A 17,893-nucleotide genomic window follows, 5' to 3' on the forward strand; every position below is an offset into this window, starting at 1 on the left:
ACAGTTCGTGAGTTCAAGCCCCGCGTCGGGCTCTGTGCTGACAGCTCAGAGCCTGGAGCCTGTTTCAGATTCTGTGTCTCCCTCTCTCTGACCCTCCCCCGTTCATGCTCTGTCTCTCTCTGTCTCAAAAATAAACGTTAACAAACAAAAAAAAATTAAAACAAAAATAAATAAAAATAAAATATATATTTTTCTTCTCTAATGTTATCATAGATTTTATTTTTAGTGAAAAGTGGAAAACTTGTTAAAATATCACTCATGACCCCATGGTTATACAGCTATTATGAATGTTTTTGTTCAACATAATTTTTAAGTGAAAAAAGTATCTAATTGGAATATACATTTAAAAAATGCCTTTTCACCTTCAAATGACTATTTGAGAATGTTTTTAGAACCACAGATTTGAACAAATTTTTTTAAACTGTTGGTGTGCTAGGCACTAGCAAAAGCTCTAAGACCATTTTGCATTTTTTGATTGGCAGAGATCAGGGTTGTTTTTTGGTTTTTGTTTATGTTTTTTTTTTTTTTAATTTATTTTTGTAATGTCTATTTTTGAGACAGAAAGAGACAGAGCATGAGCGGGGGAGGGGCAGAGAGAGAGGGAGACATACAACATGAAGCAGGCTCCAGGCTCTGAGCTGTCAGCACAGGGCCCGACACGGGGCTCGAACTCACAGACAGCGAGATCATGACCTGAGCCGAAGTGGGACACTCAACCGACTGAGCCACCCAGGCGCCCCTGTTTTGTTTTGTTTTGTTTTGTTTTTTACCACAGTTGAGGAACCTCCTTCCCAACACTGGTTTCCTCTCTTGTCATTCCACTCCTCACCCTACCGACCCCCTTGTTCTTGGATTCCCGCAGAACTGAACCTGCTAACAAGCCACACAGGCTTTCCGTATCTTCAAGCTCGGCTCTTCCTTCCCACTGGGAATGCATCTTAGTAGTCAGTGGTGGCTCTGGGCTACTGGGAGACCAGGGTTGGAGGGAAGCTTACTTTTAAGTCCGTATCAATCTGTGACCCTTACAGATTATTCCCTAATAGTAACTGATGGTTAACGCTCTGGCTCAGCTCCCATCACCTCCCGCAGGAAGCTTCTGATCCCAGTGTCTCCCCGTGTTCTTGTAGCCCTTGTGCGACCTCCTACCCCAGCACTGGTCACCTCCTGCTGAAACTGTCTATTTGTCCCCAGAAGACTACAGTTCCTCAAGGGCACCAGGCCATATCCAATTGTATTCCTGGGCCTAGCACAGGACTTGAAACATATAAACTCAAAGCAAGAGGTGGCCGACATAAATACAGTAAAACCAGAGTCTCTAAAATGTTGACAATCATTTGTAACCAAAATTCATTCTAAGAGGCAGATGACCACTATTTAAGTCTGAACTAATTTCATTAATAAGAGCATTAACACTAGTGAGTTCACGTGCCAACCAATGAATGTACTAGGCATTTTACACGTGTAACAACATTTAATCCCCGAACGCCGTCTGGCATGTAAGGAACCCCTCTTAACCCCATTTAACTGATGAGGAAGCAAGGTCTTTATGGACATTTAGCAGGAGTTTAGCCAAGGTTACAAAGCTGATATGGTGCTGCCGTGGAATCAAGTACCTCCACTATGCTCACTTTCTGAGGACTGGAAAGATAGCCCTGAGTTCCAGTCAACCACTTTGACTAAGCACTGACTGCAAACACAATCACTGCCCAAAAGCCTCCAAAGGGTAAAACACTAAAAAGCAACAACAAGAAAACAAACTGGAGATAGCACACGAAAGAAAAGCCAATGTTTTTCAGTGAACACTGTAAGAAATGGTAAAATAACAAGTTTATGATGACCAACCACTAGTGTTGGCTAGAATATTTAGGACAAATATACGTAATGTTGAAAAAGTGCTTAAGATGAGAATGTTTCTACATGAGACAATTAACATGTCCTACTTTCTATAACCCACTATGTCCTGATTTACAATCCTATTTTAGCTTCTACAACACCTTCCCTGCTTTGGTCAAGCAGTAATGACTGTTAATACTAGAAAAAAGAGGAATTTGACACAGTATTTACAATTCTTTTGCCTAGAAAAATTATCTCCCTGAGGCAGCTTCTGATGGTTATCCTTTTTAAAAGTAAGAACACTCTTGGGAATGCAAGCTGGTACAGCCATGCTGGAGAACAGCATGGAGGTTCCTCAAAAAACTAAAAATAGAACTACCCTACGACACAGCAACTGCACTACTAGGCATTTATCCACAGGATACAGGTGTGCTGTTTCAAAGGGACACATGCACCCCCATGTTTATAGCAGCACTATCGACAATAGCCAAAGTATGGAAAGAGCCCACATGTCCATCGATGGATGAACGGATAAAGAAGATGTGATATATATACACAATGGAGTATTACTGGGCAATCGAAAAGAATGAAATCTTACCATTTGCAACTACGTGGATGGAACCGGAGGGTATTAAGCTAAGTGAAATTAGTCAGAGAAAGACAAAAATCATATGACTTCACTCATATGAGGACTTTAAGAGACAAAACAGATGAACATGAGGGAAGGGAAACAAAAATAACCTAAAAACAGGGAGGGGGACAAAACAGAAGAGACTCATAAATATGGAGAACAAACAGAGGGTTACTAGAGGGGGTGTGGGAGGGGGGATGGGCTAAATGGGTAAGGGGCATTAAAAAATCTACTCCTGAAATCACTGTTGCACTATATGCTAATTTGGATGTAAATTAAAAAAAATTTAAAATTAAATTTAAAACAAAAAAAGAAAAAAAAAGAAAAGCAAGAACACTCTGAAAACAGACGAAGAGGAAAATGGCCAAAGATCTCCCTCCACTTTCAGACACTCGGGTCAAAAAGAATTGAATTGTATGGCTGTACCTTAATTTATTTAACTGACGGATATTTAGTTTGCTTCCAATCTTTTGCTATTATAAATAATGTCACAATGAATAATCTTGCATATATGTTACTTCACGTGGATGTTAACTAGGTCTCAGGGTAAATCACAAGATATGAACCACTCACTCAAAGGGCACATGCATTTTTTATTTTAATAGATACCATAAAAGTGTCCTTCAAAGATGAGATTGGACCAATTTATATTCTCACCAGAGATGTGTGGGAGTACTTGTTTCCTCACTGATATTTTTATCTATATTTATGGGCCATTTGCATTTCATTTTCCATTAAGCATTTGTATCTTCGTCTTATTTCTCTGCTGGGTTTATTATTCTTTTGCTTAATGATTGGTAGTAGCATTTTCATCAAGTTTAAAATCGGCTGGTACTTTTTAAACTTTACTAACTCTGTTCACTTTATTAACTTTATTTTAAACTTTGATTTAGAAATCTTTTTTCCAAAACTATCTCCATCCCAAAACACACCATCATATAACTGAGAAAAATTCAAGGTAAGAAACGAGAGGCCTGACTAGTATTTCGTAAGTTCTGAAGGCAAAAAACAAGGGCTCTTTCCCTCTTATGGTAACAGGTCACGAAGGAGTGTAATGATTCACAAAGAATCCTAAGACACAGAAACAGAGCTTTCTTTTCATGTATTGAGCATTACAGTTTCTTGTGTTTTGCAACTTAAAGTTGTTATTTGGAGACACTGCAAAATACATACGTACGTACATATGTATTTCATATACACATAAACACACAGATACCACAAAATCATATATGCACATACGTGTGTCTAAATATATATGTGTATGTGTCTAAGTATACTTGCTGTATTACAAATATTTGTCCCATTTTAAAAATGAAGATAAAAAAGGATCCACGGATTATACACATGAAGTAAAGCAATAGGTTAGATTATGTGCTGCAGATGTTTGTATCAAAACTCTTTTTATTTATTTAAAAAAAAATTTTGGGGGGGGCGCCTGGGTGGCTCAGTCGGTTAAGCGACCGACTTCGGCTCAGGTCATGATCTCACGGTCCGTGAGTTTGAGCCCCGCGTCGGGCTCTGTGCTGACAGCTCAGAGCCTGGAGCCTGTTTCAGATTCTGTGTCTCCCTCTCTCTGACCCTCCCCCGTTCATGCTCTGTCTCTCTCTGTCTCAAAAAAAAAAAAAATAAACGTTAAAAAAAAAAAATTTTTTTTTAAATAAAAAATAAATAAATAAATAAATAAATAGAAATAATAAAAAAAATTTTTTTTAACGTTTTATTTTTTGAGAGACAGAGAGAGACAGAGTGCGAGCAGGAGGGGCCAGAGAGAGGAAACACAGAATCCAAAGCAGGCTCTAGGCTCCAAGCTGTCAGCACAGAGCCCAATGCGGGGCTCGAACTCACGAATGCAAGATCATGACCTGAGCTAAAGTCGATGCTTAACCAATGGAGCTACCCAGGTGTCCCTCAAAACTCTTTTTAGAACCTCTCTCCTGTACTGAATTTCCCCTGCCTCTAAAGAATTAGAGTTAAAAAAAAAAAATTAAAAAAAAAAAAGTTATTCTGGTCTAAACAGTCAAAACAGGTAAACTTGGAATGCTTTAAAATGCACATATCCAAAATATATATAAATTTAAGTCTGCGTTTTCATTGAGTAATTTTTACTTAAAATAACATATTTTAAAATTTCAGAACATGTATAATCCTCAACTTGAAATGTAGATTACACATTTCCATTCACCCTTTTTGGAGAGTTGTAAGTATGTTAGCATTTATTAAGTCTTACTCTGCTTTCTAGGCTTTTCCGGTAACACTTTCTGTAACAACTCATCTAATCCTCACAATAACCCAGGCAGGCGGGTGCCCTATTATCCTCATTTTACAGATAAAAGAATTGAAGCACGAACGTGCTGCCTAAGGTCCCAAAGCTCTCCAAGGTGGAGCCAGCATTCAAAGACAGACAGTGTGGCTCTGGAGCACAAGCTCAGTCAAAAGCCTGCAGCAGGCCGCGCCAGGATCTACCCCATCGTCTTGCTGCTCTACCAATGTTGAGAATCAAGGTTGATCTTAATAGCAAAGAAGTTCACGCTAACAAAAGCATCCAAACTGTCCAACTTATAACCTCTTCCACCTTGAACGTGTGCTGCAGCCCTGGACCACGTGAAGAACACTCTGCCAGGTGCAAGATGGCCAGGGTCCCCATTTACCTACTCTCATGGCTTTGGATTACGGCTAAGGACAACTGTATGCAAGCATCTGACCCTATCCTTACCAGATTTTCTTGATCACTTTCCACTGATATTCTGTGGCTAGAGATGAGACCTTTGTTTAGAAGGTCTACCAAAGTGTTCCGTTGGATGAATACAGGATGATCTGCCAGCAGTACCCACAGATTCTCAGAAATCAGTGGATGTCCTTGATTGGCCAGGAGGGCTACCCAGCTTAGTACCCCACATTCCCTGTTTGGCATCATACAGATGCCTTGGCTAAACACTACACTTCCTAGCGTTCATACAAAGCAGGGAACCACAGCTGGTCTAAGGCAGCCCAACCTAGGAGGCCCGCAGAATCCAGGATAAGTTGATACAGAAGGGTACTGACAAGTAATAGTGATATCCTGGCCTAGAGGGTCACAAAGGATTTTGTCACCCTCCGGGGTTTAGAAGTGGCTACACATGCTCTAGAAATCAAGGCTCAAGAAAGCCAAGGCTCCACAGAACAGGGTATCAGTACAGAGGCCGTCCCAGCTGGGAAGGAACTCTACTCCTGTCTGTGCAGTGCCGTGTTGGCAAAGCAGGCCCTCGGCCACAGTGGGGTAGCCGCCCAGAGGCTTTCTCAAAAGCCACTTCATCTATTTAACAAGAACACAAGGCCGATTCCAGATCAGCGGCCATCTCCCAAGTTTCTCAGTCTAAAAGTATTTCTCAGTGCTCTGAGATGAAGAAGAGGGGCAAGGGGCAAGAGCATGGGACTTTCTGTGCTGCTGAGATAAGGTCGTTTTCAACAGTGGCTGTGAGTACTTACTAAGCACCAGAGTGATGAAGATACAGACCCTCCTGGCAGGATGCCTGATGCAGGGGGCTCTTCACGGATTCCTCCTACAGGCCACTTCACAGGTTTCTTCTTTCAAGGCTAGGTCTGAATGCCCACCTCTAGACACACAAATCTATCCAATGGGGAAGTCCCAACATTCAGTTCTGCAGACGAAGTCACCCAGCAATGCTTCCCTGAGGCTTTGTTTAAACGGGCAACACGGTGTTGAATTATTCCACCCCTGGAGTCCCTTTTACGAGGGTTTAGGAGCATTTCACCCAGTAGAAACAGCAAAGGGCACTTTACCATGTTCTGCTAGGTAGGGCTACCAAATATATGGTTTAAAATTCAGTTTGGGGGGCGCCTGGGTGGCGCAGTCGGTTGAGCGTCCGACTTCAGCCAGGTCACGATCTCGCGGTCCGTGAGTTCGAGCCCCGCGTCAGGCTCTGGGCCGATGGCTCGGAGCCTGGAGCCTGTTTCCGATTCTGTGTCTCCCTCTCTCTCTGCCCCTCCCCGGTTCATGCTCTGTCTCTCTCTGTCCCAAAAATAAATAAAAAACGTTGAAAAAAAAAATTAAAAAAAATAAAAATAAATAAAAAAATAAAATTCAGTTTGGAACATTCTGTAATTCTCCCCTTAGAAAAGGATGAAGAAAAGGACTTAGTCTTAGAAGCGAATAACAATAAAGAAGGGGTAAACTGCAAGACAGTAGGAATTCTTTTTTTGTTTGAGAGTAGGAATTCGGAAGGCTTGATTAGAATAATCTTTAGTCCCAGCCCCTCTCTTTCTAAAAGTGGTGGAGGAAGGAGGTTATTGGAACCAATCAATTCTCAGCCAAAAACACCTCTAAGAAAACAGGAAAACGTGCAATTTTCTTCCACTCACTAAAATATGTTAGTTTCTAACAGTCAATCATGTTTACATTTTCATCATGATCTCACTATAATATATTGATACACAATACACAGACCTACATATGGACCTACATTTCATCAAATTACGAAGACTACTGTCAGTCTTCACAGCTCATCAGGTAGCACTCTGAATCACACATTATTATGAGGATTAAATCCAAAAATACTTCCTTCCCATGTGAAACAAGGAGCAAATTATGAGTAAGATGTTATTCAGATCAGATGAAATCTTCCCTCGGTGCTAGAATATCTTGGCAATAGATCATTACAGAGCTACAGAACTGTAATGTTTTCATAAACTTTTGCTGACCCATGAAAATCTCCACCTCTTCACATCATCTAGAAATAAATACGTCTTACTGTCCCGGTTCAAAGAATAAATAAAAGAAGGGAAAATGGTAATTTTAGGCAACAGGACTAACTTCGATCTTCCAGATATAGAGAGTACTGACTGACAAAATGGAGCACTTTGGAACCAAACCCGAGTTCAAATACCAGTTTTCAGGTTCTGATACTCAGTAGCCTCATCCAGATTCTCAGAAACGGCGACCTCCACTGTGGCTACAGAGGATAAGCAAACACGAACAGGTAACAGGCCAAACAACTTCATAAGCCTCAGTTTTCTCATCTGTCAAATGAGGGTGATTTCAATATCTCCCTCAGAAGAAGTGTGCAAAGATAAAGCGATATGATGCACATAAACGATTAGCAGGACTAGAACTTGGCAATCATTTAACAGATGTTAGCTGTCGGCGCTTTATTATTAAACACAGAAACTTGCAGTAATAACGCTCTCTGCAAGATCAAAGGTCTGCCTTATATTTATTTCAATTCTGAACCTAGCTTCCAGTGTCACCAGCAAGGCTGGAGTGGCGCGGGCCTGGCTCCCAGGGGCGAACACCCAGGGAGCTGCTGGTTGGCGGGGGCCGCACTCGTGAGCCTGTACGAGTTTGCTGGGTAGACCCTGGAGGCAGCACACACTTTCCAGAAAAACACAGGTATTTGGAGACCTAAGCACGAAACACAAAGGCGTTTTTAAATAAGTGTTTTAACATTATAAGTAAAAAGGAAATTTGGCTGGGGTGACGAAAATGTTCCAAAACGAAATGGTAGTGACGGCTGCACAGCCTCGTGAATGTACTAAAAATCACTGAATTGCAAGCCCTGGAGGGGAGAATCTGATGGTATGTAAATATATACGTCAAGTACAAAGAGAGACACAGACACAGAACATTTTCTCTCTCCATTTCACTGGTTCTGAGGAGTTTTTATCCAGTTGTTGCCAGGAGGGGTGGGGGGCAGGTACTGAGGGGAGCCGGGCAGAACCAGGAGTGGTTACCTGTATCTTCATCAACTTTAGTGTCTCTGGCCCAGCAGAAATCTGCAGCGCTCTTCTCTAGGTTCTCTGACGAACCGGATGTATCGACCCTGTGGAGGCTCACAAAGTTGGAGGAATGGTGTCTTTTTATTACCTTCTAGCATTTCTTTACATAGCCCATGGTGGGGGGTAATCATTTCTGGAAACCTGAATACCGTCATACATGTGTTCTTATATTCATTCTCTTTATTTATTAAATGTGCACTACAGGCAAAGCACGATGGGAGGCGCTAAGGATACAGCAGAGAACGAGACAATGTCCCTGCCCTTGTGAGCGTATGTGCGTATGTTCGAACTGGGGAAGAGACCCACGATAAACACACGAGTCAGGTAGTGACCTGTGCTATGTGACAAACAGGCAGGGGAGAGGGACAGGAATACTACCAAGGAGGGGAACTCCTTTACGCAGGATGGTCAGCGAATAACTCTCTGATGACAGACTATCTGAATGGAGTCTTGAAGGAAGTGAGAAAACAAACCGTGCCAACGTTAGGGAAAGACCATTACTGAAAGAAAGAATCAGAAAATGTATGTAAACGACCAATGGAAAAATAAGCAAGGTATGTAAAAGTGATCAAGGAAATGACCCAGAACATGAAAAGATGCTCACCTCACTAATTAGAGGAATGCAAAATAAAACCACAAACAGACGCCAAGTCACATCCATCAGCTTAGCAAAATTTTAAAAGCCAACAATACTACTGGCTTGTGAGGATAGAAAATGGAAACTCTCATACGCTTGCCTCTGAAGTACAGCCACTCTCCTGAGTACTATGAAAAACAACAAAAACGGAAAATCCAGTTGAAGATGTGTATACCCTACAATCCAGCAACGTTCACGCCTGGGTGCAGACCCTAAAGAAACTCCTACGGCACAGGTACGCAAGCCTCACTTTCACTAACATTCACTGCACAGCTGAAAACTACAGAAAAACCTAAATGCCCATCCACAGGAGAATGATTAGTACCTTGTGGGATATTTATAGGACGGATTGCTATGTAGCAGTTTCAGTGTCTCAAAAGCAAAACGTAGCAACGCGGGTACATCTCACAAATATAATATTGAACCAACAAGCAAAAACTGCAAGGAGGGGAGGACTGGGGTGATTGGTCAATGGGCATACGGTTTCAGTTTGGGAAGATAAAAATGTTCTGGAAATGGATGCTGGTGATGGTTACACAATATGACTGTATTGAATACCACTGCACTGTATATGTAAAAATATTTAAAATGGTAAATTTTATTTTTTAAATGGTCAAAAAAAGGAAAAGTTGCAGAACGATATTTATAGAATGATACTATTATGTAAATAGTTTTACAATATGGAAAACAGCTGTTTATGGAGGTGTAAATAGAGTGAAGGATAAAAATAGCATGGAAAAATAAACACAAAATACATATTGATTACCTCTGCAAGAGAGGGAAGGAAAGGAAATATAATAGAAAAGGGGTTCACAGGGACTGCAACTGAGTTTATAATCTTTTATTTCTTAGGCTAGATGGTAGTTACATTAGTATTTACCACCTCATGTACTGTACTTTTTAAGATGTCCAAAATCAATTATATACACAAGGTTGGTGATAGAGGGCGTTATATTTTAAAATTTAAACACAAGCACTCTATGATATTTTTAGGTGTTTCTATCTAGACCTTATGAGGAAGACACTGTTATCAACCCCATTTTACAGAAGAGAAAACTGAATCCCACGACCAATATTACACAGCCAAGAAGTGGTAGGAAATAGGATTCAAACCTGGGTGGTCTTGTTTCAGAATCCCAAGCTCATAACTACTACACACAACAAATCGATGGGAAACAACTGAATACACATCACGACGGGAGTGGATCAATCGCATTCTGGTTATCTGGCAACTGTGTGTTGACCTGTGATTAAGAGCTGGGAATACCATGGTGGGCACAAAGACCTCACATACACTCTGCCTTCTCTCAGGGATCTTTCAAGTTCGTAAGTGCTGGGTATGGGCAGTGTGGGATATAAACCAGGGAGGGGGAAGGAGGGAGTCAGGGAAGGCCGCCAAAGGCAAAATTAAATTGTTATATCCAGAAAATAGGCAAAATTAATCTATGCTGACAGAAGTTGATATTTTAAGTAAATATTTTAAATATGGTATTATAAATAAGAAGTACAGTTGTAAAAATATGTATGGCATGATTTCATTTTGTAAGTAAAATACACATACATATACATACACACAAGAGTTAAAACTCCAGAAGCTACGCATTATAGCGATAGTGTTTTTTCACCTTTGACTTCTGGTGGCATAGGAGTCATCTTATATTCTTCATTACAGTAATATTTATTTTCAAATTAGCACATATGCTTAGATAAATTTTTATCTGATAAAAGGAAATACCTTTCATTTCTTCATTAATATTGTTGCTCTTGGTTCAAAAAGTTAGTATTTATTACATTAATATCTATTGTCCCCATTCAACCCACTACACAATGGCTTCTACACAAAACACTGTACTTCTTTTTGCCATAGTCATTAGAGACTAACTGATAGACCAAGTTTCTTTTTCATCATACTTAACGTTCCCCTTCTCTTTCTGGAACCAAACTGTTTCCTTGAATTGTACGTTAACATACCACACTTGCATGAAACTGCACCAACACCTTTATCAAATTCTTCCCAGACTCACTCCCCATATGTTCCTCATTTTGAAAGCTTCAAAATTTGTTTTCCCTACAGCTCCTTCTTTGGCCTTCTCTAGACCCTTCTTGGACAATTCCGTCCACCTGTTTGCCTTCAACAAACTGCTACAGAGATGACTTTCACACCTACATGTTCCTACTGTGACGTTCCTGAGTCCCCAAGATTGAAGCAATTATCTGCCTGACCCAATCACCCAGTGCCTCAACATGAACCCAACATGCAACACGTTCATCTTTCCCTAGAATGAGCTTAGGCAGAAGTCACGTCTGGAGAAAAATGTACTTATGACAGAACTTCCTGGCACTGGAGGGAACCAGTCAGTTCGTAGACACTGGCTTTGGATGACACCGCTGGAGAGATCCAAGCACGGCAGTCTTGGTCTGATTTCAAAAGTGGCTAAAACCAGGACATGGTTTTTAGTCAAGCAGAGGAGGGTATGGTGGCATTAAACCCAGGCTGGACAGGGGGTGCCTGGGTGGTTCAGTCGGTTGAGGTCATGATCTCGCGGTTTGTGAGTTCGAGCCCCGGGTCGGGATCTGTGCTGACAGCTCAGAGCCTGGAGCCTGCTTTGGGTTCTGTGTCTCCCTCTCTCTCTGCTCCTCCCCCACTCATGCTCTGTCTCTCTCTGTCTCAGAAATAAACATTAAAAAAAAAAAATTAAAACAAAAAAAAAAACCCAAAAAAACCCAGGCTGGACAGAATCCACAGCCTGGGAGGCCCGTCCCATGGAGCGGGCTCATGGGTAACAGATGAAGGTAAAGGGCAAGATAAAGCCTAAAAAAAGATGACAATAAAAAAACATATGCAGACCACAGCCAGATGGACAAAGACTGAAGAGCAGACTTTGGCATCAATGCTGGGAGGCGGAAATAAAGAAAATGGGTCAATAAGCAGCAGGACTAGTCAGAACGATGGAGGGGAGACTTGCTCATCCCAAAAAGGAGGTAAGGGAGAAGATATGCTCTTTCATTTCATCTAAGATACTCTAGATTGTAAGACACACAATAATGAAAATAGCAATGCTACCGACTAGGACATGCCATCTCTGGCTGCACGTGACTTCAGAAATGGTTTTAAATGACAACGTGTGTATGTTGCAACTCACGAGCAGCACAGGCATCAAGGCTTCCTCTCGAGTGTGATAAAGACAGGAATTTGACTTTATTGCCAGACACGCACAATTGAAGAAGTGTGCCAGAACATGACACACTCTCACTAGACCCCCCTACTGGCCAACAAGCAGGAAACCGAGTGAGTAGGGAACAACCCGTGTTCTCTCCCATGTGTCTCCCTTTCCACTAAGCCAGAACACGTCCGGCCATCGAACATGTGGGCGGTTTTCCCCCACAAGCAAGTCTCTGTGACACCAACTGGGTGTTCTACAACTTAACTCATTTCTGACACTGCAGCACACTTTAGACAATGTCAAGTCTAGGTTATCACGTGTGCTTCTGACCTTCCTCCCTCAGGTTCAATTAATTGGCTAGAGCAGATTAGAGACCTCGGGGAAACACTTACTTACATCTACCAGTTTATGAAAGGATACAGATGAACAACCAGATGAGGAGGTACACGGGGTGAGGTCTGGGAGGCTCCCGAGCCCAGGAGCTTCTGTCCCCATGGAGTTGGGGCGTGTTACCCCTCTGGTGTGACTGTGTTCACCAACCTTGAAGCTTCCCAAACTCCCTAATGGGATTTATGGAGGCTTCCTCACGTAGGTATGATCAGTTATTTACTCCATTTCTAGGCCCTCTCCCCTCTCTAGAGAAATGGGGAAGCACAGTGGGGTGGGGGGCAGGGAACCCACAGAAAATTCCAGCCTTCTGATTAGCTTCATCTTTTTGGTGACGAGACCCAATCTACGAGCCACTTAGGAGTCCCCCCAGAGTCACCTCATTAGAACAAGAGATGATCTTCTCTTATCACTTAGGAATTTACAAGGGTTTTGGGAGCCCTATGTTAAGTATGGGGTCAAAGGTGAAACACTAAAACAAGACGGCCTTACCACTTAGAACACTACAAGGGTTCTAGGAGCTCCGTGCCAGAAACCGGGTGCAGAAACCAATATATGTATTTTCTGTGATCTCACGCTGAGGTGAAAAACTAAGCTGTCTTTAATACGAAGGTCATACAGAAAAATTAATAGCATGAAAAAATGCTATGACCTCATGTTAACAACAAAAAGCAACATACAAAATTGAGTTACCTATGTAAAAACGCAGCCTCCCGCCCTCCCCCTCCCCGTCACCAAAGGATTAAATAGAAGTACTTTAAATGTTAGCAGTCGGTGTCTCAAGGTCCTGGATTTAGAAGTAACCTCTTTCCTTGCTTCTTTATACTTCTCTTTACGTCCCCTGAGTTTCCATAATGAACACATAATGTTTTTATAATCAGAGATAAGGAAGTCAAATATTAAATGTTTGTTTTTTAAGCTGCAAATTGTGGGCCACATGGATACACTGGTTTACCTCTTATTAGATACAAATCTACCTCATTAATGTACAATAAGCCCTTCTTAACAATGAAACTATATTAACTCTAATAACATCAGGTCAGAGCATGCTCACATTTGCGGAAAAGAGTGCTAATGTTCACTCTTGAGATCTAAGAATGTGTAATGCAGACAACTATTTTTGCCTTTCTTTTCAAATATAACGTTTCAAGGATATCAATACCACCGCTTATCCTGCTGGATCTTCAACCTGGCATAACAATGTGCAGCAGAAACACATCTGGTCACACAGCTGATAAAAGTCTCCTGCCAAAGGCAGTCAGTGTTGTCATTTACAAGATGGATTTTTCTTTTTAAAAAAAAAAAAACAAAAAACAAAAAACTGTGTGACAAGTAGCTGTCGTGGACGGAAATTGAAGCTAACACATTTTTTGCTGTGTTACCTTGATGGAATTGCTTTTTAGCCCCATATACTCAAGTACCAATATATCTCTCTCCTCATATTTGAAGCAGAACAATTTGACAAAGGATAAAGATCCAGAAATGAAAATACTATACTAGCCATGAGTAAAAAAAAAACAAAAAACAAAAAACAAAAAAACCCCAAATACCCTACCTCTTTCTGCTTTGGGTTACACTAGCTCATAAACAGGCTGAAAATCTTGGGACAAATCAAATTTTTCTGTTTATAAAGTTCAAGAAATTCTTTCAATTCTAATGCCTTTCCTTGCTAAGCCTAAAACAAATAACAAAAAGTACTAACGTACTAAAAGCCTAAACAGGCAATAAAGATAATAATATAAATGCATAGATGTTCTAATTAAAGTATCTAAAGTCACTTTCATTTAAAATGTTTTATTTAAAAACTCAAATGATGCCAGATTACAGTAATAACATGTTGGAGCCTAGCTAATAAGTATAGTTGCAACATAAGTGTTATTTTTGAGTATTAAACAGCAGTAAAGCAGAACTTTCTTGATAGCATCTACTGTACCAGTAATATTAGATATTCAGAAGGAAGTAACATAGCTAGATGTAGTTAATTTAAGAGCAGTTCCCTGTCACAGATCTTTCTTAAATGGCAACATGAACGACACAATAAGAAACATGCACTCTAATTGCTACAAAATGCTTAGAAAGCACTTGCCCTAATCTGCCAGGATAGTCTAACAGCCCAAGGAAAATCTTCCAACCAGAGTTACATGGACACAATTTATGACGTTACACGTAAGAAGCTCACAGGTTAGAAAATACTGCACAACTTTAAATTATTTCATTACTCTCAATGAGTCAACCCAGAGTACTTACAACAACTGAATAGGACATCTAAGGGCTTATAACTCCAAGTAAGAATACGTTTTGTAGAAAATTTTGGCCAAAAGGAAAAAGAAGCTCTTAAGCCATTCTACTAATGCCTGCTTCTCATCGTCCACATCTGACTCAAAATACAGCCTAGGTAACAATCTCAGATGGGTCCGATAATGCCAGCTCCTGCTGTCTGGCTTCTATCCAAGTGCATTCTGACTTGTACGCCATGTATCTCCTGTCTCGGCAATGAGTAGAGGGGATAGAGCTGAGGGTGAAGTCCAGAGACGAAGAGACTTTAGGAGCCCAAGAAGCACCTGGCTTGCCAGCTTTCTAAATAATCCAAGACCGGTCAGATGAGAAACCAAATGCCTATTTCGCATTACCTAAATACTGTCAGTGCTAATTGCCCGAAAAGGCACTGATTTAACTTCTCAAGCATAAAATGGGGGAAGGGGGAGTTTTAATCATCTGAATGGCCCAGAAAATGTATGTATACATCTTACCACAACAGAGCTCTGTTGAGTTTCCACCCATTTATTCTTTCAAGAAACCCTTTTCAAGTACCATAAGATGTGCTGTGCTAGACTTCGTGTGGAATTAAGACATGAGTAAGGAATTCAGTTGAGAAGAGAGAAGTTGACATAAAACAGCAGAAATAACGTGTGCTTATAGATATAAAACTTAAGGGAGACAGGGGCAGCTGTTTGCAACTGGAAAAGGCTTCAAAATTGAGGTAATAATGAAGTTGAGCATGGAAGGTCACACACAATTTCTACAAGTCAAAGAAATGGAAAGAAAGGACAATCTCGGCTCTGGGGAGGTAACCAAAGACTTGGAAAATGTAGTGGGCGCATCTGCAGAGACACCAACCTAAGCAGGGAAGGACGGCCTTCCTGGGGCCAGACAGGGTGGGTCAGGAATGGCAAAGTGAGTAAGGGCTGGGCAAAGGAGAGAGAGGGAGGTTTTCTGGGACAGTGAGTCCCAGATGGGGCCGGCACATCAAAAGCCACTTGCGATGTTTAAAATGCAGATTCTCAAATGCCACTAGGAATAGGAAATTGTAATTTTTGAAGCTTCTGTGGTGACTCTCATTATCTGTCATGTTGGAGTAAAGTGTGAAGGACTGCAAGGCAGAAGCAAAGAGAACAGGACAAGGGAATGGCTATGAGAGAAGAGAGGCAGAACTAACAGAAAATACCAACTGTTACAATATGGGGTTAACGGAAAAGAAGAATCAGAAGGTTACTTTAGGTCGAAAAGAATAGGAAAGTAGGGGTGCCTGGGTGGCTCAGTCGGTTAAGCGTCAGACTCTTGGTTTTGGCTTAGGTCATGATCTCACGGATGAGATCATACAATCGAGCCCCGCGTTGGGAGCCTGCTTGGGATTCTCTCTCTCCCCCTTTTTCTTCTACCCTTCCCCTGCCCGTTCTCTCTCCTTCCCCCTCTCTCTCTGCCCTCAGCCCGCTCACATGTGCTCACTCTCTCAAAATAAATAAACTTTAAAAAAATAAAAGACTAGGAAAGTAAATATGACCTAAGAGAAGACATAAAAGAGGGCAAATGCTGGAAGAAAAAGGCATTACATTTGGAAATTCTGAGGCTGAGTCCCTTACAGGTAGGAAATTTGGTCTTGGAAATTCAAGAAAATTAATCTCGTATTTAAACATATACTATTTGGGGCGCCTGGGTGGCCCAGTTGGTTGAGCGTCCGACTTCAGCTCAGGTCGCGATCTCACGGTTCGTGAGTTCGAGCCCCGCGTCAGGCTCTGGGCTGATGGCTCAGAGCCTGGAGCCTGCTTCCGATTCTGTGTCTCCCTCTCTCTCTGCCCCTCCCCCATTCATGCTCTGTCTCTCTCTGTCTCAAAAATAAATAAACATTTAAAAAAATAATAAAAAATAAAAAAAATAAACATATACTATTTGCTGGTATCTCTTCTAGGGTAGCTATGAACTGCTACTTTACCATGTTTTATTAATTAACTTTGGGAGCATGTATCTCTCTCCCTAAATACATGAAGGACAAATTATACATAAAAGGCAGAGTGCTACAAACTTAAGAGGAACTCAATAAATATTTATTGAATAATCAAAGTGGGTGGAAGTCTAAAACAAGGTTGAAGGTTTTTTTTTTAAAAACCACCTCTCTCCACTTCTTCTTTTCCCCCCCCCCTCTCTCTTTTAAAGATGTCATAATTCTTACCTTTGCTGCCAAGGCTTTTAAGCTGTTGAGGAATCTCTGCCAGAAATCCTTGAAGAGTGGGCGGTCAATTTTCTTCAGGCTATCTTTGGTGCTAGCATCCACACTGACATACAGCTGTGTGACTGGTTTGAGGTTCCTTCATAATTTGAAAAACAAAACAAAAAACAATAGGGAAAAAATTATGCCCATGTCAGGCTTGTCATGCTGTAAAATTTACAATCGATAATAGATGGGGTAATTCAACACGTCACGGGGTCTAGCAATGATTTGAATGATGTGGTACAATAGGCTGTCAGTTGATTATTTCTAAAATGGACTGGACACCATCCTTAATAACCTGAAAACATTCAATTACTTAAAACTGGTCCCTCTTCAAACAGTTTTTAGTGGAAAATAAACAAAATGAGCTCTAGCTTCAGGTCAGGTACCATCAGCCCAGGGCAATTAGAAGGGGCTCTCAGACTTAAGTTTCCCCGTGAACTCTGCCGTTCAAGAATTATACAGCTGAAATGTCGCCGCCACATGGGGTCCGTGCTGACAGGCCACCTCCCGTCGTCACTTCCCTGATGGAAGTTTCCTAAGGAACAAGAAACAGCCCCAAAAAGCTCAAGCCTTCCTAGAAAGGCACAAAGCCACACCAGTAGCTCACCTACCCCTCCAAGAGCCAGAGTGAGTTTAAAGTCCAGCCTTGCATGGGCAAAGCTCCCTAGCCAGGGAGCCTTAAGCAATGCAGAGCTACAACAACAACCAAGCCCTTACAAAGGAGCACAACCCCCAAGAAAACTGTACGTTGCAGATTCTTTTTCTTTGCCTTCTTGATCAGTTTCCATGAATACCGCTCATTCTCCACTTCTCTCAAATTCACGGACTCATTTCATTAAGTCATTCTGATCTACTATCCTATTTGCCAGTTATGCATCGAGCCCAGATGGTGCTCTTTCCAAAACCTCTCTCCTCTCCCTTCAAGTGGGTCTCATAATTCATTCCCTTCAATAAACTTGCAACAAGAAAGAAACTTCCCT

At 41.3% G+C, this 17,893-nt stretch overlaps 1 protein-coding gene across 2 annotated transcripts in view; it reads right to left on the reverse strand.

The window, feature by feature from the left end:
* The window catches only part of LOC131501172 (S-adenosyl-L-methionine-dependent tRNA 4-demethylwyosine synthase TYW1), a 216,146-nt gene that overhangs the window by 67,211 nt on the left and 131,042 nt on the right, over positions 1-17,893 (reverse strand). For both annotated transcript variants that reach the window (XM_058710917.1, XM_058710916.1), the window contains exon 13: positions 16,872-17,007. In XM_058710917.1, the coding sequence (XP_058566900.1) occupies positions 16,872-17,007 (136 nt within the window). The remainder of the gene's footprint in view (positions 1-16,871; positions 17,008-17,893) is intronic.

The sequence above is a fragment of the Neofelis nebulosa genome, chromosome 18 (assembly GCF_028018385.1).
Source record: "Neofelis nebulosa isolate mNeoNeb1 chromosome 18, mNeoNeb1.pri, whole genome shotgun sequence".
Classification (NCBI taxonomy): Eukaryota; Metazoa; Chordata; class Mammalia; order Carnivora; family Felidae; genus Neofelis; species Neofelis nebulosa.